Consider the following 23,051-nt stretch of genomic DNA (forward strand, 5'->3'; position numbering starts at 1 on the left):
CATTGGGTTGAGCCTCTGCCTTGGGCTCGGGTCATGATCCCAGGGTCTTGGGATAGAGCCCCGCATCGGGCTATCTGCTCAGTGGGGAGCCTGCTTCCTCCTCTCTCTCTGCCTGCCTCTCTGCCTGCTTGTGATCGCTGTCAAATAAATAAATAAAAATCTAAAAAAAAAAAAAAAAGACAGAAGTCCTATTCATCAGACATATTTTTTTTCTCCTCTAGAAGCATTCCTGTTCCTATTTCTAATTTTCTTTTCTCTCTCTCTCTCTTTTTTTTTTTTTTTTTTTTTAAGATTTTGTCTATTTGTTTGACAGAGAGAGAGAGAGAGAGATGACAAGTAGGTAGACAGGCAGACAGGGAGAGAGGGGGTAAGCAAGCTCCCTGCTGAGCAGAGAGCCCAATGTGGGACTCAATCCCAGGACCCTGAGATTATGACCTGAGCCGAAGGCAGAGGCTTTAACCCACTGAGCCACCCAGGCGCCCCCCATTTCAATTTTCAAATACCCCCAGACATCAACATTGTATGATCATTATCATCAACTGGCACTTCCTGTAATAAGTTAATAATAAACTTAAGCTTTGTGGAAATGGAAGAAACAGAGGGCAAAGACAGTTTGCAATTGCGAAACACATTATTTTCAATCTCAATTATTCTTAACATTTAGATCATTAAAATATTACTTTTCATTGGTAAACAATAAATGGGCAAAACATTACATTTTAAAAACATAATAAACAACTTTGCAATTTTCAGTTCAGCAACAGGCCTTTGAAAATCAGCTGCTTCCCTCTAGTCTCCCCAAACCAGGATATCTGGTGATTTCCCTAGAAAAGAGGCAGTCTCATTGCCTCTTTAATGCCTTAAGAGCCTCACATTCCACAGAGGAGGAGACAGCTACTACCAGTGTCAGAACAGCTCTGTTTCTTTATTCTTGCTGCCTGTTTCCTCGAGACACCCAGAATGCTTGGGATGTGAATTTTTAAGCCATCATGGAGAAGCAGCAGTAGTGACTACAGAAGTGAAGACCATTTTAGATTCAAATGCTTGGGGATTGGTTTCTCGTTCCCTTATAAACCCTAAAGCCTGGCCATAGTTTTTGCATCTTAACTCAAGGAAAGACAGAAAGAAAGAAGGAAAAAAAGAATTAAGAGAAAAGCTTTATTTTTCCTATACCTAGACCTGATTCCCCACTCAGCTCACTCTGTCCCTCTCCACTGTGCAACACGGAGAGTCAATCTACCAAAAACAGGATCCCCTATAGCTCCAGTCTCTTCACCAAACGATCCTTTCACCTTCAGCTAAGCCTTTTTCCAAGGACCTGCTTCTCCTGCATGTCTTTTTCAAGTAGAGCCTCCTCACGCTCTCAGATTCCAGATACTATGGAGACCTGAAAAACATAACCCCATTGCTGCTTCTTCCAAATTGGTTTTTTTTTTTTCTCTCCCATAAAACCTTTCCTTCTATGACAATTCTTTAACATTTCATTAATGACCCACCTCCTACACACTGCCTTGCATTTATCAAAACCTTTATGTTTAACTCTGTTCCCTAACAAGTCCCAATGTTATCTTGGGTTATGGGTCCAACCCTTCTCTCCTTCTGTCTAGACCTCAACTCTGGCCTTCTACTCCAACCATCAAGCTCAAGACCACATTGTGGACCTCCCCCCGGCCCAGCCCCATATTCCACAGTTTTGTACCACAACAGCATCAACCAATTCATTTGTTTACTGAACCAACATTTACTGACCAGCATCCATGTGCTTAATCCCACGATGGCCACCGGGATAAGTGTGAACAAGCCAAACAAAATCTCTGTTCTCATAGTGCTATGGTTTAGCAGGAGGAAAGACAATGAAAAGAAACTTTAAAAGTAGTGGTGAAGGCTGAGGAAGGAAGTATGGAGGACTAACTACAGAAGCACGGGGTAGTGGCCTCAGTGAGTTATGAGACTAAGGAAAGAACATCCTCTTCTGCCAGAATTTTCTTTCCCTTATTCCCATCTAATCTGTTCTCCAAGCTTATGATAGATGCAGGAGTCCTCACATCCTTATCTTCTCTCAATTTGTTATCCCTTTAATTTTTTAAAAAATACTTATCCCAGGAGGTTATATGAATCATTATTTTAAACTCTTCTCTTATCGATACCCTCAATTCTCTTACTTCCATATTCTTCCATGCCTGACCTGCAAAATCCTTAACCCTGGATCAAGAAGGGGAGTGGGGGGCTGGGTGAGCCTGGGGGTGGGTATTATGGAGGGCGCGTATTGCATGGAGCACTGGGTGTGGTGCATAAACAATGAATTTTGAAACACTGAAAAAAATAAAATTAAATTTTTAAAAAAATCACACACACACACAGAGAAAAATATCTTTTGACCTGGGTAGCAAAACACTTGTAGAGAAAAATTGCTCTATGATAAAGTCTCCACACTCATAGTTCTACCCTTGTGTGGACTCTGACTCGACTGCCAGCCTTCCTTTGTGTTCTAAGCAACCTCAGGCTTCCCAGCTCCTCATGACATCTATTTCAATCTTCTCCATCTCTTCCAGCTCATAAGCCTAGCACTATCCTCACTTGGAGCTGCTTCAGAGGAAATAGTAGAAGCCTTCATTCATTCATTCATTCATCCATCTAGCAAATATCTAAGTGCCTCATATGCACCTCTTTCAGGTGTCAAGGATACAAATGAACAAAACAAGACAAACCTCTACCATCACAAGCTTACATTTTGGTGAGTGTGAAACACCAACCATAAACCTAATACATGAGTAAATGATATGGATTGTAAAAGGCTGTGTTATTGGGGGTGGGGGATAAGGTATTTAGCACGTCAGAGAGGCTGAAAGCCTACAGTGAGAGTTTTGCAACACTGAGTAGTGGTCGAGATGGGGGCTGAGGGTGCTTCATAGAGAAGGGGAGATGAGAGCACAGACCGGAAGGTGGAGAGGGAGTCAGGCAAGTATACAGAGAGGTGCTCCAGGCAGCGGGACTGCCACTGCAAAGGTCCTGACTGGGAACGTGTCTGGGATGTTGAAGGACTAGTGGGAGGGAGGCAATAGGTCCAGTGGGGCTTGTGGCTATCACAAGGACTTAGCATTTACCCAGAGATATGAGAGACATGTGAGAGCTATAGGAGGGTTTGAACAGAGGAATCAGGCAGGAATTCCCTGAACATATTGACTCCTCCTCCACTTCAAACTCATCTGCATTAATTCCCATCCCGTCATTCCTGATGTTTCTGTGGGAAAGTGATTCTTTTCTAAGGCGATCCACTTCTGTTTTGAATTTAAGTCATTGCTGTCCCAGCAGGGACCTCCCTGCATCAATTATCACCATTTTCTCTATACCTTTAACCCCTACCTCTGTAAAATTTGTGTTGGCAGCCAAAACCACCCTGACCTTCTAAATGTCATCCTCAACCCTAGGTCCCGCTTTCTAATAGACTACCTGCTCTTCTCCTTTTACCACTTACATGTTTAAAAGACATTTTTCTCCTTCCTTATTGGTGAAATCATCCATTTACTCAGTGCACTTTATGAACACATGTATCTGCTAGGAAATATATTGAAGACAACAGAAATGGGGCATATGGGCAAGTGGGCATGAGGGAAAGTAAAGCACCACCCACTGAAACTGCTGTAGGCTAAATCCACTGATGTTTCTCATTTAGATTTTATTTTGACGTAACTTGCCACTGCAGAAAAGTTGCAAAGAAAGCAGAAAAACTTCCCAGATATCCTTAACCACAATCCTCTAAATGCTAACATCTTAGGACATTAGCTTTATTCTCTATTCTCTTTTTCCCTATGGATGTGTATATGCAAACCCATGTATAGTTCACTCTTTTTGGAACTGCAGCTAAGATGTCCCTTTAAAATTACTAGTAAGAACAAGGAATGTCTTTACTATAGGTTTTCAGTATCAGGAAAAATAGTGAAGCAGTACTATTATCTAGAGATACTTAAACTTACCTCTTTTTAGTATGTGACTTTGAACTTGCACTTCAAAATTACTACTTTTTAAACTTAAGACTGTTATACAAATACACTGTGAAACATTTTTGAAAAACGGCAGAAGGAATAAAATTCAAATTATATTCCATCATCCAGAAAAAGCCACCATTAATTTTTAGACACATACACAAAGACACATACGCATACACATAAATGTTTGAAAATCCATGGGTTATACTGAGCATATTACTCTTTGTAACCTGCTTTTCACTTAATATAGTTAACATTTGCTCATGCCATTTAATTATTTCCAAGTTGTTTTTAATAGCTGTATACCAATCTATCCTACAGACAACATTTCCGTGAAACTCTTCCTGCCTTCACTCCCAACTCAACTCTCCTCCTTCTTGAAAAATTAAAACCTGTGTCTTAATTTTATGCCCTGTCTGTCTCTCTATATCCGTTTTTCCTGGATTCTGTCTTCAGCTGTGTTGCAAGTAGCCCACTACCTTCAACTCCCCGCACACTTCCAAAATTTCCATTCCAGATCATTCCTGAGCTTCAACATCTTCAGGTGGATGTTATCTCCCATTCAAGATGCCTTTCCCTCTCGGTCATGCTCCTCTTGCATCTCACATACCCCCTGTACTCATTGGTTACTATGCCATAAATTCGACTTTGCAAATACACCTTAATCCACCATCTTTCCATAACACTGCCAGCACCTTCTCTCAGGTCTTCATGATTTCTTGCCCGAACTAAAACGAAGATACTGTACCTGATCCTTCTACTTCTGTTCTCCAGCCCCCCTCCCTCCAGCTACAGTCAGGATTCTGTATGTGAATATGATCATGCAACTCCTTTCCTCTGACACCTCCCATTGCACTCAGGATACATTGCAAACATCATGTGGGACACAAATGCCTCCTTAGACTCTATCCTGACCCTGTCCAGCATGCCACCACCACTCACGCTGTGCACACCAGGAATGCTGAACCATTGGCAATTCCAAATTCCATGCCTCTGTGTCCTGGTCTCCTCCCATGGAATGTTCTATCTGTCCAACTTCTCCTTCCCCAGGTCTACGTATGCTTTATTCCTACTCCTATTTTAATGCTGAAAGCAAGCATCTCCTCCAGGAAATCTTTCCTGATCTCCCATCCCAACCCAGTCTCTGTTGGGTCCCTTCCTGGAGGACCCCTTCTTGGGAATACTTGGCCTTCCCTCTGGAAAGAGCAAACCATAATATGATGGTCTGGTCGTTTATTCACCCTACTAAGCCCCAAACCAGGGCCATTCTCATATACCTATTCATCTATAATAGCAGCAAGCACATTCTCTGGCATAAGTCTAATTCTAGTAAGTGTTTTATAAAAGAACTCATGGGTATAACACCCTTTTGTTTTTTCCTTTTTGTTTCCATCTGGTATCATTAGTATAAAAGTTAGGCATTCGTATTTCATGTTATATAATATGTATAATTCCTTTTAGTTGTGGTGTGTATTAAATAAGAGACCCTGAGAGTTGGAGTAAGTCAATTACAAACTTTGGTGAAGTATAGCATTTCCACTCAAGAGGTTTGGTAAACACAGCAGAGGATAAGAAAAAGGTGAAAAATTTTAAGAAATACATCTGATAGAATTTTTTTTTTTATTGAAATAGTCCAAGCTGGGTAATTTGGCAAATATATAATCACAACCTTACCATTACTTTATTACCACAATGACTTTCTTATCAGTAATTTCATTAGTAAAGACACGAAACTTGGATATTTTGTTTGTTGGAGGCAAACTTTGCTAATGTGAAAGAGATAATGTAAATGAATGTAATGTAATGCTAATGTAAAATGAACTTAAAGACTGAAAGCTGCTTTATAAAGTTTAATATAGATCTATAGTTGACATGACAGTTACTTAGGAGGATGGTTTGATTAAATCTGCTTAAAGAGTTAGCAGAAGGGCGCCTGGGTGGCTCAGTGGGTTAAGCCACTGCCTTCGGCTCAGGTCATGATCTCAGAGTCCTGGGATCGAGTCCCACATCGGGCTCCCTGCTCAGCGGAGAGCCTGCTTCCCTCTCTCTCTCTCTGCCTGCCTCTCCATCTACTTGTGATTTCTCTCTGTCAAATAAATAAATAAAATATTTAAAAAAAAAAAAAAAAAAAAAAAAGAGTTAGCAGAAGCCAAATTTTGCCTACCTAAACTTGCGTAATTGGAAAAAACCATACAAATGAGGAAAAAAGGGCAGGAGTCATTAACATAATAAAGATAATTTAGTAGAAAGAAATATGAAAAACAAACTCCTTTCGATTTTATCTCCTTTATAGGGTATCAACATTTTCAGCAAATACTTGGTAACATTGGATAAAAACAAGAGAATTGCAGGTACAGGACTCTGAGTAAAGCTATTTACAATTTTATGCTACATACACACATGCATATACACATAGAGATATATTTGCATATATAAATAAACTAAGAAAAACTATGTTTTGTATTAATGTGAAAATCTAATATTTATTCCTTACCTGAACCTGAGAAATTGTCTAAAGACCCGTCTGCTGTTGTTGAAACTATTTCACTGCTGCTCATTGGCTCTGTTTTAACTACAAAAATAAACAACATATATGATATATCCAATTAATAGTTATTTGTAAAGGCATGGTAGAGAAGTTATATTCAAACGAGTTACAAGAAAGTCATTTTAAAAACCAGTCTTTCAATATTTGAATGTAATTCAGATTAATACTTAGGATTTTTTGAAAAACATACACATTAACTATTTAATCCCTAAGGAAACAACCCATTATAACAAGCTACCCTTTGAAAGAAACACTTTAGAAGTAGTCAAACTCATTACCTTACATATTAATTGAATTGCTTATTTACAAATAATTTATCTCTTCAAATTTACATGATGAGGATGTGAGAGTGTTTCCTTGGTTATGTAGACATTTTGCCAAACAGAGCCCAAAGGGTAGAATAAAAAGACCTGGAGTAGGAAATAATGCTGGTAGGTTTTCACCATACTTAAGGACAGGCACAGGCACAGACAAGCATGTGTGTGTGCACACACCCACACACCCATACACACATACAAACACACACTCTCTTGGTTATCCAATATGGCTAAAGAACAGAGTGCTCGGTTTAATGGGTAATTATTACCACTCAGCCAAACCTGGCTGCCAACATGTCAATATCTGATGTACACTTAGTACAAAAACACACTAAGTGTAAATGAGGCAGAAATTAACTTTTTCATTCCAAAATAAAACAAACAGCAGATAGTTTGTGGAAAACAGTTTGATCTTTAGTAAATTCCTTTGTGGCTATACAATAAAAAAATTTAGATTTATGTTGCAGGTTTATGATAGCAACCCAACCCATTGATATAGTGATGGTATTATTGACCCTATTAAGCAAATAAGCCAGACCACAGAACATTTGTCTTTTTCCCTAGATTTAGTTTTGCTTTGTTTTGTTTTGTTTTAATGAAGAGATAGCATTATTGCTTTCCTTAGAAACAACTGGTGAGGTGCTATCATTGGAATCTGTGGCTCACTTTGTAGACATTATACATTCCCACTAACGGGGTTTCAGAAAAAAATGCAATAATACCTCAGAGGCTACTTAAAAATCAGTAACATGTTTTCCAAAACAAGGTCCTACACCAAGAGAATATTTGGGGTGGATTCTCAAGAGTATGTACATTTTGAAATGGGAAAGAATGATGGAGAAAATGCAGCTTTTTCCTTCTCTCCACAGTGCCAATCTCTTACAAACATCAAGCAAAGAACAGTCACCCTCCTTGACCCGTGAATCTTCTACTAATGCATAATGAGTTTTCAAATAGACATTATAAATAGTTGCAGCAGATAGTCACTTCCAAAAAATTAATTATTTAGACTGCTTCTAAACAAAGTTGAAAAATAAAGCCAGTGAGCCTACTGGGAATCACTCCAACTGTTTTAATGGAGACCAAACAATAGTGTAACTGTTGTTAGAATTCTTAGTTGATGCTAATAAATTCTGACATAAGCCTGTATTTCCCTTTTCTCTTCACACCTCCAGGCAATCGAATGACCTTGCTCTTCATAATCATTACACTGCCATAGATTGTGGAAAGCAGGTCCTCTGGTGAACAGCTCCAAAGTATCCTACCCAGTTATCCACATCCTATCTAGCCTTCCTGAAAGAACTCATACAGTGCCCTGTACCTATACGGCAATAGCTCTATTTTACACTCTGTACTGGTCAGATTACCACAGGGATCTGAACTCAGAATCAAATACCATATACCGATCAAAGATGAGAACCAGGCCCAAGGAGAAGAGGTCATGTAAAGTGCCTACTATTGTCAGACTACAGACATTATGATTAATTCTTTTAAATAATTCCCTAAGTAGGTCTCAGAGCACAACTCACAAACTCCTTAGTTGGCTGGGGACTGCCTTCTTGTTTCACATGCAAAAATGGAAACCAAAGGTATTAGGAAAATTGCCCAACATCACAAGTGGCAGAAATAGAAAATGATTTTGGATGTTTTCAAACCCAAGGTTTGAAGAAATGACAATACTTAGCACTGCCCAATAATTAGCACTATTCTACAGCAGAGCAAGGAAACTGAGGCACAGCGCCACAGGCTGTGGATGTCGAAGGAAGTAAAACCCCAGCAGTCCACACCCTCCTCTAGAGTGTTAACACTTCCAGGCTAGTGCACTCAAAGGAAGATCTCAAGTAGACGCTCCACGTCCACTTGTCTGAGAAAATAGTGAAGAAGAAATTTTCTAATTGTACAAGATATTAGCCCAGGTTACTTCTCAGTCTTTGCCAAGTCTAAGATCTATAATTCTGTAGATTAGACTATAAAATTACTTGGTGAAAGCTTGACTATGCCAAAACCACTCCTACTCTTATACTCCAAAGACTTACCCTAGCTATTCTCCATATTATTAGCTTGATCAAATATAGCTTCCAGTCCCAGGAGACATATTCAATTATACTTGAAATTCCATTAAAAATAGGAAGGAAAGAAAGAGGATACTTTTTCTTTTAGGCCCCAAGTACATTGCCTTTTGCCATTGTTCAAATATACCTATCTATTCTCTAAGGAATAAAGAGTCCATTTCCTAATGAATCCAATTTTTTAAAAGGCTCTGTTGAAGAGGATACACATAAAATAACTACCAGGATATTCATGATTTTTATCAGATACTGGAATTGAATACTTTGATCACCAGGGACCTGATGCTAAAGAGCCTGGAGGTTTATTGTGATGTAAAATAGTTTGACTGAAAGCCAGATGAGAAGGGACCACTTCCCCTGTTGTTGTCAAGCATACACCCACCAGAAAGTTAAAAAGACAAGACTAACATCCAGCCACCAAACTACCAATCCTCACAAGCACTATCACATTTATAAATATGCTGTAGATGATGCCATAGAGCACCTCTCCAAGGCTTTGAGTTTAAAACACCACATCCTGAATTTTTTTTTTTTCCCAGTCTTAGAGATTTAAGGTACTGTTATATCTGAGAACAATGATCCCATCTAAGCCACCTATCTGAAAAGGAAAATCTATGAATCATCTATGTTCTTCTAAATAACTATACATTTCTCAGGGTCTTTGGGTGGCTCAGTTAAGCAGCCGACTCTTGGGTTCATTTCAAGTCATGATCTCAGAGTCCTGGGATCAAGCCCCAAGTCAGGCTTAACACTCAGCAAGGAGTCTGCTTGAGGATTCTCTCCCTCTCTCTCTGACCCTCCAAACATCTGTGCGCACGCTCTTTGTTTCTCTTGTTCTAAAATAAGTAAATAAATCTTTAAAAATAAATAAATAAATATACAATTCTTTTATCTCTATTGTACTTTTTCTCTCATTGCAGGATTTCAGTGTATTAGAAAGCAGAACTTTTATTCTCTTCTGCCCTCACTCAAGAGTCTCTTTTACCATTCAAGTCTTCAATCTCCATCTGATACTTTAAGCACCGACTCATCTCTAAAAAATATTCAGAAACTCTCCTTTACCTCTTCAGTTTCCACAACCCCCACCCCAGCTCTTGTGCTCAGCCATGTACTGTAGGCCCGCACTATACAGAGTAACCTGCTACTCTCCAGGGGTGCCACAAACTCCCATCCAACTACGCCTTAGAGCCTTGATTCCAGAGTCAAAGACCAGTTATCTGCTACATGCCTTTATAAAAGTTATTTGATCTCCAACCTTAATCATCTCACTTACAAAATTTTTAAATGATAGCTAGATTTCAGGAATGCAGGAAGGATTCATAAAAATGTATACAAAGTACCCGGTATAAAGTAGGAGCAGAAACTGTATTTATCATCATCATTAGTAGTGGCAGGATTCTGCTACACTGAATGCCTTTCTCCTGGGGAGTAGTACCTGGGAGCAACAGCAAATACAGATTGTTAAAAGCACCAGCTTCAGAATTATCAACTGAGTTTCAACCTAGCTTTGCTATTCACAGTAAAAACCTGGAAAAGTTACTCAATTTCTATGTCTCTCAGCTTCCTCATCTGTTAAATGGGGGTAACCTACTCATACAAGGATAAGAAAAAGAGAAATGCTTAGAAATAGCGGAGTACTGTCCAGTGGTTTACAAATCATTAACCCAGTCCAAAGGCCCTACTTATATAATCACTGTATCATCAATTAAGAGAAATCAAGGTTTTATGGGATAAAATCTACTATAAACTTTATTTTTCTTTTTTCTTTTTTTTTTTTAAAGATTTTATTTATTTATTTGACAGAGATCACAAGTAGGCAGAGAGGCAGACAGAGAGAGAAAGAGAGAGAGAAGCAGGCCCCCTGCTGAGCAGAGAGCCTGATGCGGGACTTGATCCCAGGACGCCGGGATCATGACCTGAGCGGAAGGCAGAGGCTTAACCCACTGAGCCACCCAGGCGCCCAAAATCTACTATAAACTTTAAAGTTAAGCTTATCCTTTGGAAAATAAATTAAAAAGATAAAGTCAAGCGACTTACCTAAGATCCACCATGAGGCCACTTTACTCAGGATGGCCAAAATCAAATCAAGATAACTTAAATGTAATATAAGAATGTAGAATTAATTGTGATTATATAAGAAAACTTACACAATAATCCCCCTTCCTCTGTGGAGGCTATGTTCCAAGTCCCCCAGTGGATGCCAAAAGCATGGATAGCACCAAATCTTACACATACTATGCTTTTTCCTATACGTATGAACCTATGATAAAGTTTAGTTTATAAATTGGGCACAGTAAGATTAACAATAAAATAGAAAAATTATAATATACTGTAATAAAAGTTATGTGAATATGGTCTCTCAAAATATTTTATTTTACTGAACTCACCCTCCTTCTGATGATGCAAGATGATCAAATGCCTACAGGATGAGGTGAAGTGAGGAAAAGGACGTAGGAATGTGACGTAGTGTTAGGCCATTAGAGACCTTTTGATGATAGGTTAGAAGGATTGTCTACTTCTAGACAAAAGTTGGTAGAACCAAGGAAAGCAAAACTGCAGATAAGGGGGTACTACTGTACTTCCGTCACTACAATCTGAAGAAACAGGCTAGCAGGAGGATCATGATATATATGACAATGGACATCAAGGTTTCTGGAAGAAAACATGGGCTTCTCTCTCTAGTACTGTTTAGGGGGAATATACTATAACTGGCTCATGGAGAAGATAAGTTGGTATTCCTTGACCAAGAATTTAAGTGGAGACATCTATCAGACCATTGGAGCTTGGTGACATTGCTATCAACGAACCCATTACAGCATGATTTGCATCAAGCAAATTCTGGTTATACTTTGAATGCTGTGGCTATATAAATAGTCTCCAGAAAGACGATGGGTTGATTAGAGAAGTCACATGTTAAATCCATTTGGTTAATTTTTTACCATAAATTAAGAGTGCAGTTAAAGGGAGTTCACTACCAAAGGATAGCTTTGCCTACTGGAGTAGGAGGCAGCCTTTGCGTTATGAAGAGTCTGCCCAGGATTACACAGTGAAGACATGAGCCCAGGTGAGCAGCAGATCCCCCCCAGCAATATCTAAGCTAATTCTGTAACTTTTTTTTTCCACACTATAATAGCATAGCTTATCTTCACTTGGCATACACTTGGTCTTCCTTTCTATTTTGTTTCCCATTATAATGATCGAGAGCATCAAAAACCCAGTTCACTACACCTCTACTAACCTCTGATTCCTTCATCTCTTATATTTTAAGGAGACTGGCCTTCATTCCCTTTTGGTTATTTTAAATGATTCAGCGACACCACTGCCTAGAATTGTATGACCTCCAAGAAACGCCACCTTTTACTTCTTGCATTAGCTCACTTATACTGGAGTTGCTCCTCAGAACATTGTGTCTTTCCAACTTCACGGGCCCTGTCTGCAACCCAGAGCTTCCACCTTAGAGTCCCGGGTCATCTTGTTTTTCCAAGCATCTCTGTTGCCAGCTCTAATCCTAGCGTTGGCAAGCCCTTGCTGTTCACTCTTCAACTGCTATTCTGGATGGTTGAGCATGGCAGAGGAGGCCACAATATGCACACTGACCAGATTTGTTAAATTTATGCTTTCCATGTTCTTGTGAGACACCTTGTTACTCGACAATCTCCCTTTTACATTTTTTGTGCCTGAGACAGTTTCTGTGGAGTCTTTTCCACTTTCTTCAAGCCCCAATCCTCACCTCATTTCCCATTCTCTTTAGCGCAAGCCCTAACCAACTATCTTATAAAGAATGTTGAAGTTACTTTAAATCTTTCAGTGATCTTCCTACAACATCTCCCAGTTTCCTACTGGTTAATCTCAATGGAGGTTTCCTTTCCTGTCATAGGATTTGACCTCTTAAGCCTTTATTCTTAGTGCCACTGCCATATCTCCTTTGCAACAAAACTTCATTATTTGATCTCCCAGAATCTTCAATAATTCCATCTCAAGAGGCTACTTCCCTTCTACCAACAAAGACAGGTCTCAGGTATCACCTTGTGCCTCTCAGAATGGCTAGAATCAAAGACAAATAACAAGTGTTGGCAAGGATATGGAGAAAAAGGGAACCTTCATGCACTGTTCGTAGGGATGTAAATTGGTATAGCCACTGTGGAAAACAGTATGGGCTTCCTCAAAAAGTTAAAAATAGAAATACCATATGGTCCAGTAATTCCACATGTGGGTATTTATGCAAAAGAAACAAAAACTAATTTGAAAAGATATATGGAACCCTTATGATTATTGCAGCATTATTTATAATAGTCAAGATATGGAAGCAACCCAAGTGTCCATGGAGAGATGAATACAGGAGATGTGATATGTGTGTATACAGAGATATATATACATGTGTACATACATATATATCTAACATATACATATATTTACTCATGTGCAGGTTCTTGTAAAGTTTCTCTTTTACAGGACACATGTGGTTATGTTGTTCTGAACAAAGTAGTCTCTGAAGAAGATACATTAACATAAAATAGTGTCTACTATTAGAATTCTGATTACTAAAAGAGGACCCTGCTTGGAGCCTTCAAAAGAGAGGTAAATTACAAGTATTTGAATAATAATGCATGGGGCACAACCACTCTAAGGCAAATACTAGCTACTGCTATAAATAAGCCTTAAAAGAACTCTTTTAAAAGCCATACTGCACAAGACTATGCTGTATAGATAATATAAACTTGTGGGACGACACACACACACAAATTACTCAGCCATTAAAAAAAAAAAAAAGCTGAGATCTTTCCATTTGCAACCACATGGATGGACCCAGAGTATTATGCTAAGTGAAATAAGTACATAGACAAATACCATATGATTTCACTTATATATGGAATCTAAAAAACAAAACAAAGGAACAAACAAACAAAAAGCTGAAACAGACCTGTAAATGCAGAGAACAAATTGATGACTGCCAGAGGGGAGGGAGGTAGGGGCATGTACAAAACGAATGAAGGTGATTAGGTAATAAAGGCTTCCCGATGTGGAATAAATAAGTCAAAGGGATAAAAAGCCCAGCATAGGGAATACAGTCAATGGTATCGTAATCATGCTGTATGGTGACAGATGGTAGCAACACCTGTGGTGAGCATAGCGTAACATGCAGACTTGTCAAATCACTATGTTGTACACCTGAAACTCACTGTAACATTTTGTGTCATGTATACGCTAATTTAAAGAGCAGGTTTCCCTAAATTTTTAAGTCTTCCTTCAACCATGATACTTTTCTCCCTTCTTTCATTACCGAGTTTCCTAAAAATTTGCCTTGAAATCTAGAACATCTATTCTTTCTTTAGTATTTTCCATCATCCCTTTATAGCTGCTGTTTTACTAAAAGGACTTTCCTAATGGTCCACATCATACTTTTCCCAGTCCTGGTTTTCCTTAATTCTTTTACAGAAGGGGCCTTCCTCTGATTCTCTTATCATTGACCAATACAACACGGTGACATTTTCCTGCACCCCCTTAGATCTATCTCCTTCTCTGGATTTTCTCCCCTCTGCTTATTCTGTGGTTTTTTAATTCTATGCTATTCTTACCTGTCTGAATGTTTCTCTAGTCTTTCCTTGCCAGAGGTTTAAAAAATCATCTTTAGGGGCGCCTGGGTGGCTCAGTGGGTTAAAGCCTCTGACTTCAGCTGGGGTCGTGATCCCAGAGTCCTGGGATCGAGTCCTGAGATAGGCTCCCTGCTCTGCGGGGAGCCTGCTTCCCCCCGCCCCGCCTGCCTCTCTGCCTGCTTATGATCTCTGTCTGTCAAATAAATAAAATCTTTAAAAAAAAAAAATCATCTTTACGTGAGGACTCCCAAATCTCTATCAACGAGCGCATCTTTTTCACGGGAATCAATCCCCACGTCCCACTTACACAAGGCTCTTGCCTGGATCAGTGTGGAACTCAACCTACTCAAACATAAAATCTTCATTTTATTCCTCTGTAATGGTCATGTCACTTAAACGGAAAGTTTCCTTTTTGCCCCATGTTCTCCCAGATCCCCTCTCCTCAAACCCTACTGTCAGGTCTACAATTTCTACCACTGTAATCTTTCCCAACCATCTTTTTTCTAACTTCACAGCCACTATCCCATTACTTTATATCTCTTCTCTTGTAAAAGTTGGCAATTGGCCGTTCTACTTTAAGCAGATGCCAATCTCTCTCCATAGCTTAGATTTGAGTGAGTCACTCGTTGCTCTGAGGTTTTCAGCTCTCCATGTTCTCCTGAATTAAGCCAGCAAGTTACATCACTTGATCATGTTTTTAAGCCCCCTTATACACTCTAACACCAAGATTTTTTTTTGTTTTTTTTTTTTTTGCTTTACTTCCTATTTGTATAATAACTAGTGACTTACAAGAACACAAAAGTATTACAAAATACATGGTCACATCTAATTGTCCTGACTTTTCTTTGTGAAACTACTATTATCCCATTTTGCAGATCATGAAACATAACTGTACATATTCAATATTTAAACCAAACTGGCCTACTGAGATGCTTAATACATCCCCAAACCCATGGTTTTGCTAATGCCTTTCCCTTTAACAAAATTTCCATCTGACTAAATCCCATAGTTCTTCAAGGTTCAATCAAAGTTGCAACTGCTTTGCTAAGTCTTGCTTGATCTACTACTCAGGACTGATTTTCCTTTTCTTGAGGTACTAAATCTGAGTTTTTACCTCCTTTAGAAAATACATCCTATTCTACCTCATTTTACATTTCAGTCTTATTCATTTTAATACATTATAAATTTCTTTACGGTAGGAGCTACTTCTTTTTATATCCCTATAGAACTTAGCAAAACACCTGACACATAGTTGAAACTCAATATTCATTGAGAGAATAAGTAAAGGTAAAAATGTACAACTGACTTACATCTGACTTTATACTGCTAGGCCCATTGCACAGAGCAATTAACAATAATACTATATATGCTCAAAAGTAAGATGACATTTTATTCCTCCCAAATTATCATCAGCAATATATGTGCAGGTTATGTGCAGGTTCTTGTAAAGCCTCTCTCCTAAGACATGTTGTTACATTATTTTGAGCAAAATAATGGAGAAGACACATTAACATAAAATAGTGCCTACCATTGGAATATTTGTTTGTTAAAAGAGGAATGGGACTGGATCCTTCAAAAGTGAGGTAAATTACATGGCTTTAATGATAATGCATAGGAAGGACACCAGAGTGGCTCAGTTGGTTAGGCAGCTGCCTTCAGCTCAGGTCATGATCCCAGGGTCCTGGGATCAAGTCCCGGATCAGGCTCCTTGCTCAGTGGAGAGCCTGCTTCTCCTTTTCCCTCTGCCTGCTGCTCTGCCTACTTGTACTCTCTATCTCTGTCAAATAAATAAATAAAATCTTTTAAAAATAATAATAATGCATGGGACATAACCATTCAAAGGCAAATATTAGCTACTGCTAATATACAGACCTTAAAAGGAACTTATAAAAGCTACACTGCACAAGACTATGTTGTTTAGATAACAAATATAAACTTGTGGGACAAAATAGAAGCATAACCACCATAATATTATGTTACTGTTTGGATTCAATGACAATATCACTCATGGATTTAATGAGTACTCATTCTCAAACCCTGAGGCAGAAGTGCAAATGTAGGCTTTTGAAAATTGTGTCAAATGATGGAAGTGGCATCAAGGGATACCAAACGCCTACGTGAAGAGAATGAATAAAATGAAGAATGAATAAAATGATTACATGAAATAAGAAAGTGGAAAACAGAAATATTCCTAAATTTATACATTTTATGTGATACTTTTTAAAGACGTAGTATTAAATTAATAAACATTGTAAGCAGCCACTTAACCATTTTTTATCTAAAAATGTGTACGTCCATGAAGCAAATGTGTTGCTTTGGGTAGTTCCCTTTTGGAAAACGAGGCATTCCTTAATAAGTGCATGTTGGCCATGGCGTAGGATTGCTATCCCTCCAAAATTTTATAGTTCGAGCCACCCATGCTCTTTTGCCTAAAAGACATTTCAAAATGTCACACCTTATACAACTCTATGAAAAACCAAGCAACATGTAGAGACCACAGTTAGAATCTGAGTGTATACAGGGCCCGTAAGAACGGTCAGTCAATTTCAGAACCTGTTATTCACAGAAGTGTAGCACGTGCAGTCTACTGGAGCAGCACCATGCAATGGCTTCTGCAGGGTTGATCCTTTTTAGTAAAAGAAATGCCGCATGGTAAATGATGACGGCTCCTTTGAAAGGTCTCTTGAGACTTCACTTTCCTTTTCTGAGACTCTCCTCCTTGCCACTCGAGCTCAGATCCCTGACCCATAAAATCTGGGCAGACGACATGAGCCTCTGTAGCACTGCTCACTTCTCCCCCATTCCAGGCTTTCCTTGAAATTGCTGCAGATTAATACCTAAAACACTTTCACCCTATCAAGCCCTTGCTCAAAGTATTGCGTGGCTTCTCTACTGGCTCTAGGATGAAGTCCAAATTCCACAGTTGGCTCCAGCTGGCCCTTCCACCCTTATCTACGATCAATTCCTTCTTTAGCTCAACTAGTCTCCTCACAGTCTCCCAAACTATCCTACCTTTGTTCAGATTGGTCCCTCATTTCCAATGCATTCCATCTCTTCTCAACCTATTCAAATTCTACCCATTTCCCAACACTCAGCTCAGATTCCATCTTCTTCTTGAAGCCTGGCCAGACCTCAGCAAGCTGAAGAGCTCTTTTTCCAAACTCTGAGAGCACTTTTGTTTGGATCAGTGGCTTCTAACCTTCTTGAGAATGAAGCCCTCTTTCTAACACCAAAATATTTCGGAACATGAATGACAGACTACTTTTAATCTGCTGATTGAGAAAGCGCATAATGACAAAAAACCGACTGTGAATTTTCAGACATGAGAACGTGTATTTTAATGAAGATAACAGAATGTCCCCCTGTGAAAAAGAGTTAAACATACATGTGGCCTGTTAATTTCCTCATCCTCAGACAAAGCTTTTTACACAAAAGCATTTGCAGAACTCAATACTAGCTCTACAGCTCCCAGGGATCTCTCAGCCACACATGGAAAATTCCACCTTCATAACTCAACTGACATTAAGTGGGAGCTTTGAATTTGGTCTCAATTTTCAAAAAGTCTTGCCTCCCCCAACCAGACTGTGATTTCCTTAAGGCAGCAGTCATGTCATATACTTTTTTGTATTACTGCTAGATTCTGGAATAGTTCTTTGTACAAAAATAAGACAAAACAAAACAATAAATATTGTTTTTTGTTAATGTTTCCCTCCTAAGACACGTTAAGTATTGTAGGTTCACTTTTTTCACCAATATTTTATTATAACAGTTTTCATATATATAGAAAAGTTAAGGGGTACCTGGGTGGCTTAGTCAGCTAAGCATCTGTCCCAGGATCCCAGGATCCAGCCCCATGTCCTCCTGTTCCCTGCTGGGCAGGAAGTCTGCTTCTCCCTATCCCCCTGCTCTTGTTCTCTCGCTCACTCTATCAAATAAATAAGAAAAATCTTAAAAAAAAAAAAGTATATGGTGAATAGCCATAAACCAACCACCTGAATCTCATAATTAATATTACTGTATTTACTTTGCCTAACTACTTCTTACAAAACCATCCTATTTTTTACGCATTTCAAAATAAGTTGCATAAACAATATATAGTCCCTCAACACTTCACCATTTACATCATCAACTAGAGTTCATGTGTGTTTCTGATTCTTCTTTCGGTTAATTAAGATGTATACATAACTCAATATACAAACTTTAAATGTGTCATGTAATGACTTTTAACAGATACCTACAGTTTCGTTTTCAAAGTGGGATCTGTTTTGATATAACTAGTTTGTTATAATAATGGAAGCATAACACAATGGTATGAAAAGGTTGCTCTAATATTAAAAATTAAGGTAGTAATATTCTCAATTTATGACATAGGTGATATTTAACTGGAATTTTAGAATGGAAAAGGAATAATTTAAATGGAAGTTTATGTTTATTGAGCACCTACTATAATGTTGAGCATTGTGTTAAGTATTTTATAAGCAGTAGTTCTTTTGTTCCTCATGGTGAATTTATGAAATATTTATTACAACAGTCACATTTTAAAAGATGAGGAAACTGCAGCTTAAAGGTATCTAAAAACTAGCCTAAGGTCACATAGTTAGTTTCTTTCTTTCTTTTTTTTTTTTTTTTTTTTTGATTGCCATCTTCCAAGAAAACTTTAAAAAGTGAAAACTCAAACATTTTCTAACTAGGGCTTTATCATCCTTAATCATTGCTCTGATGGAAATCTGAACAATCAGCAAACCGAACAGCCATAGGAAAAGTCCCAGAATACCAGGGCACTGAATAAAACTGTATCAGTGTATGTTGCAAATTAGCGGATGGTAAAATAAACTAGTGTATGAAGATTGGAAGCAGATGAGCTGGCTCGGACTCAGAACCTCAATCATATCAATCTGGAAAAATGGTTTACTTGCCTAAAACATAATCAACCTACCAAATTTACATCTCAGATCATGCTTTTCCCCCATGTTTTCCCATTCTTCACCAATTGCAGGAGTACCCAGTACCCAACCCTTATTATGTATTAACTGAGCAAGTATTTGCTGAGCAGCCCAGGTACTCAGGGTACCTGTAACAGCCGTTAGACAGTGTGAAGGACCTCAGAGGAAGAGAAAATATCCCTCCTTCCATGGAGACACAGTAGCCAGTCCCAGCAGATTTTTAAAATATAATATTTCTAACTACTTAATAACAGCTTCTATTTTTTGAGTGTGTAGTAGATGCTAGGAAGTATGCTTAGTATTTTATTTTACTTTTTATTTTTTTTCTTTTAAGACTTATTTGAGAGAGAAAAAGAGCAGGCGGAGGACAAGGAGGGAGAAGAGAGAATCTTCAGCCAGACTCCCTGCGGAGCACTGAGCTCAACGCAGGGCTCTATCCCAGATCATGACCTGAGCTGAAAGCAACAGTCAGACGCTCCACTGACCGCATCACCCAGGCACCACGATGCTCAGGATCTTAAATAGACATTGCCATAATACCACGATAACACTGCAACCTCCATTTCATAATGGAGAAAAAACAAGGTTCAGAGATCATAGATGATGATGATCCTGGAAATAATAATAATAATAACCAATGACTATTAATCACTTCCTAGGAGTCTGTTTTCAAAGTGCTTTATACCAATTCATGTAACCATCCTTGCAACCCTACAGGTAGGTGCTATTTTTATCTTCATTTTACAGACCAGGAAGCAGAGGCAGAGGAGTTAAGTAATCATTCAGCACCACACTAGCTAACTGGTATATGGCAGAGCTCCTCTCAAAACCCACTTGTTACATTGTTAGTAAATAGCTAACTTGCAATTTTTTTTTTTTTTTTTTTAGCCAGGGTTAGTCTGACTGCAAAATCCACATTCTCCCCATCATGCAATACTGCCTTTCTATATTTTTAATATTATGCCTTCTCCACTTTAAGGCAAACATCGAATGTAAATTTGTACTGAAATAGCATGTAAGTTAAGTACATGATTTCAGACAAAAATGTCCTCATAGCTTTTCACCTGGAATTTTTTCTCACCACCCACCATCCCTTGAATACAGCTGCAGAGGACCACTGGAGTCAATTTTTGAAACACAGACTCTACCACCTCACTCTCCTGGTTGTGAGCCTCTAGGTTGTTCAGCTCCCACAGGATTGAATCCAAACTCCTGAACCTCGTACATAAGGCCTTTCCTCATCTGCTTTTGGCCACTGTCTCAGCCCTGTTGTTTTTGATTCTGCACATTTCCCTCTCCAAACATCACACACACACACACACACACACACACACACGCATGTGCACTACACACACACACACACACACACACACACACACACATACAATACCCCCGAGATTAGGGTTATCTTTGCCATAGCTCTGCAATTCATGTTCTTTCTTCCTTTCTGGCTTGACACCCAGTGTTTTTCCACTTCTTTTTCAAGACCCAATTTAAGTATTACCTGTGTGCAGAAACCATTCTCGATCACCCCAGTCATAATTAGGTCCCCACCTCTCTGCATAATATAGCCCTTGTTATAAAGTATAGTGGTCATCTGATTATAGGTCTGCAAATCACAGTAGACTGTAAACTTCTCCTTGGCAATTTGATATCCAGTAAATTTCTAGGCACAAATCACCACGTATTCCTGGAATGAATGAACAATGTAATGCTGAATATACAGTGTGATACATACTCTATTTTTATAGATACATACATGCAGACTTTCTCACTATAGTATGTCCATATCCTTATTCTTGAAATTTTTCATCTTTTAGAATGTTCACCTCCAATCACGACTCCATACCATCTTGTAAGGATACTAACCCTAAGTGTACTGACCACCTGATCTTTATATAATTCAGTCATTTCTTGGCCTATGGGGAAGTTGCTTCATTATTCCTAAATACTATTACATCCAATAGGAGGAGTAGTTTCCATGAGTAAATGAATTAATTAGTACAGGTCAAATGCAAGTCAGTTATAGAGATCGAATTCAAAATCAGCAGCCACGCTGACTGTAGATGTTGTCTGGAAGGATGACCTATATAATGATAATATAAATTGGTCTGTGAAATCATCTTTTTCAAAATTTTAAAAACAGGCTTTAGATACTCACTGGATCTGTTAGTGCCTTTAAATAAAATGAATGGTTCTCTTCTCTTGTAATCACTTGCCTGCATTATTTGCTTAGTCATCTGGGGCATTCATTCAACAAATATTTGTTGACTGCTTAATCGCTGCCAAGACTTCCGCTAGACGCTGAGGACACAGTAGTGAACAGGTCTATCCTTGCCTTTAGGGAACCTAGAGACTCTACTAAGCAAAACACATACAAATAGATGTTGCACTTCCTTCATTGAAGCATATGCTTAGACAGGGTAACATAAAAATTTCTTAAGGCAGATAAATTATGTCAGTAAGAACCAAGTTAGTTGGCTATGGGGGAATCCACGTTTAGAGTGTAAAGAATGTGGGTTTTGAAATCATTCTCACATGAGAATCTCTTCTCCAAAACAGTTACTATGCTGCTTAAACTCTTTAAAATGAGGTACATAAAATGCAGATAAAACACGGTACGCAGAGGGTAGAACGATGTGCTTCATAAACAGTAAGAACTTGGTCGATTCATTTCATAGTCCTTAGCTTGTTAATGAGTATTCTTTCCACTCGAATTGCCCTGAACAGTAACAGAGGCAATGATAAAATAGGTAAGCATTTTAGATTTTGATTCATTGTATGTAAAAGAAAAAAGTTTCCAATTTACCTTAAAGGGTGTACAGAAACGTATCACCTTGGGATGTGTTTGGTAGAGTTCATCTACCTTTTTTTGGTATAATGAGATATCGTAGGCATGAAGTGAAATTTAAAAAGCCAGCCAAACCAACAAATTACTGTAAACATAACAAGATTTCACTTGTAAAAGGGGTCCTAAAACTTAACATAAGTCCTCAGCACAAATCCTTGATTATTTAGCAGTCGCTGAAGACAGCGATGTGTCAGATAACTTTGCCTACCCAAAGTAAGAATGGAAAATTTGTAATTATGTATTTTTCCCATTATATTGTATATTTGGAGCCAAAAATGGAAAATGAGTCACTCGTGGACTTTACTCCAAGTCAGCAAAGTGGACACACAGAGACACACTTCTTTATCTCTATACAGATCACTCCTGGGTGTCCTTGGCCATCGTAACAAATTAGGAATTACTTAAGGCAAAGAACCCGTGAGTGAAGGATTAAACATTAGCCAAATACTAGCACATCTTCCTGGAGGGAACCAGAAATGCTTCCCAGAACACAGGACATTCTAAAGGAGATAGAGATTTCTGATGATACCAAACTTCTGGCCCAGAAATGGGATTCTCTGAACTAACAGGCATTGGGAGTTAGGTGTAGACGGTTTCCAGAGAGCCATGAGTTTATCTAGAAGCCTGGCTCTGGCTCTCCAGAAACTGTGAGCCTAGTTTCAGGCAATAAGCACTGGAGTTCCTATTCCTACTACGAAAGCTATTTATAATAAATTCTAGTATATCTGCTCACCTGCAAGGCC

The 23,051-nt window shown here is 38.6% G+C and overlaps 1 protein-coding gene across 14 annotated transcripts in view; it reads right to left on the reverse strand.

Moving 5' to 3' along the window:
* Positions 1–23,051, reverse strand: part of EYA1 (EYA transcriptional coactivator and phosphatase 1) — a 359,116-nt gene that overhangs the window by 137,644 nt on the left and 198,421 nt on the right. For 9 of the 14 annotated variants that reach the window (XM_032316550.1, XM_032316544.1, XM_032316543.1 and 6 more), the window contains one exon: positions 6,481–6,558. In XM_032316550.1, the coding sequence (XP_032172441.1) occupies positions 6,481–6,544 (64 nt within the window). In that variant the 5' untranslated portion in view covers positions 6,545–6,558. Of the gene's footprint in view, positions 1–6,480; positions 6,578–10,260; positions 10,356–23,051 lie in introns of those variants that run through there. The other 5 variants (XM_032316547.1, XM_032316546.1, XM_032316545.1 and 2 more) reach the window with 2 other exon arrangements.

This window comes from Mustela erminea, chromosome 16, assembly GCF_009829155.1.
Source record: "Mustela erminea isolate mMusErm1 chromosome 16, mMusErm1.Pri, whole genome shotgun sequence".
Taxonomy (NCBI): Eukaryota; Metazoa; Chordata; class Mammalia; order Carnivora; family Mustelidae; genus Mustela; species Mustela erminea.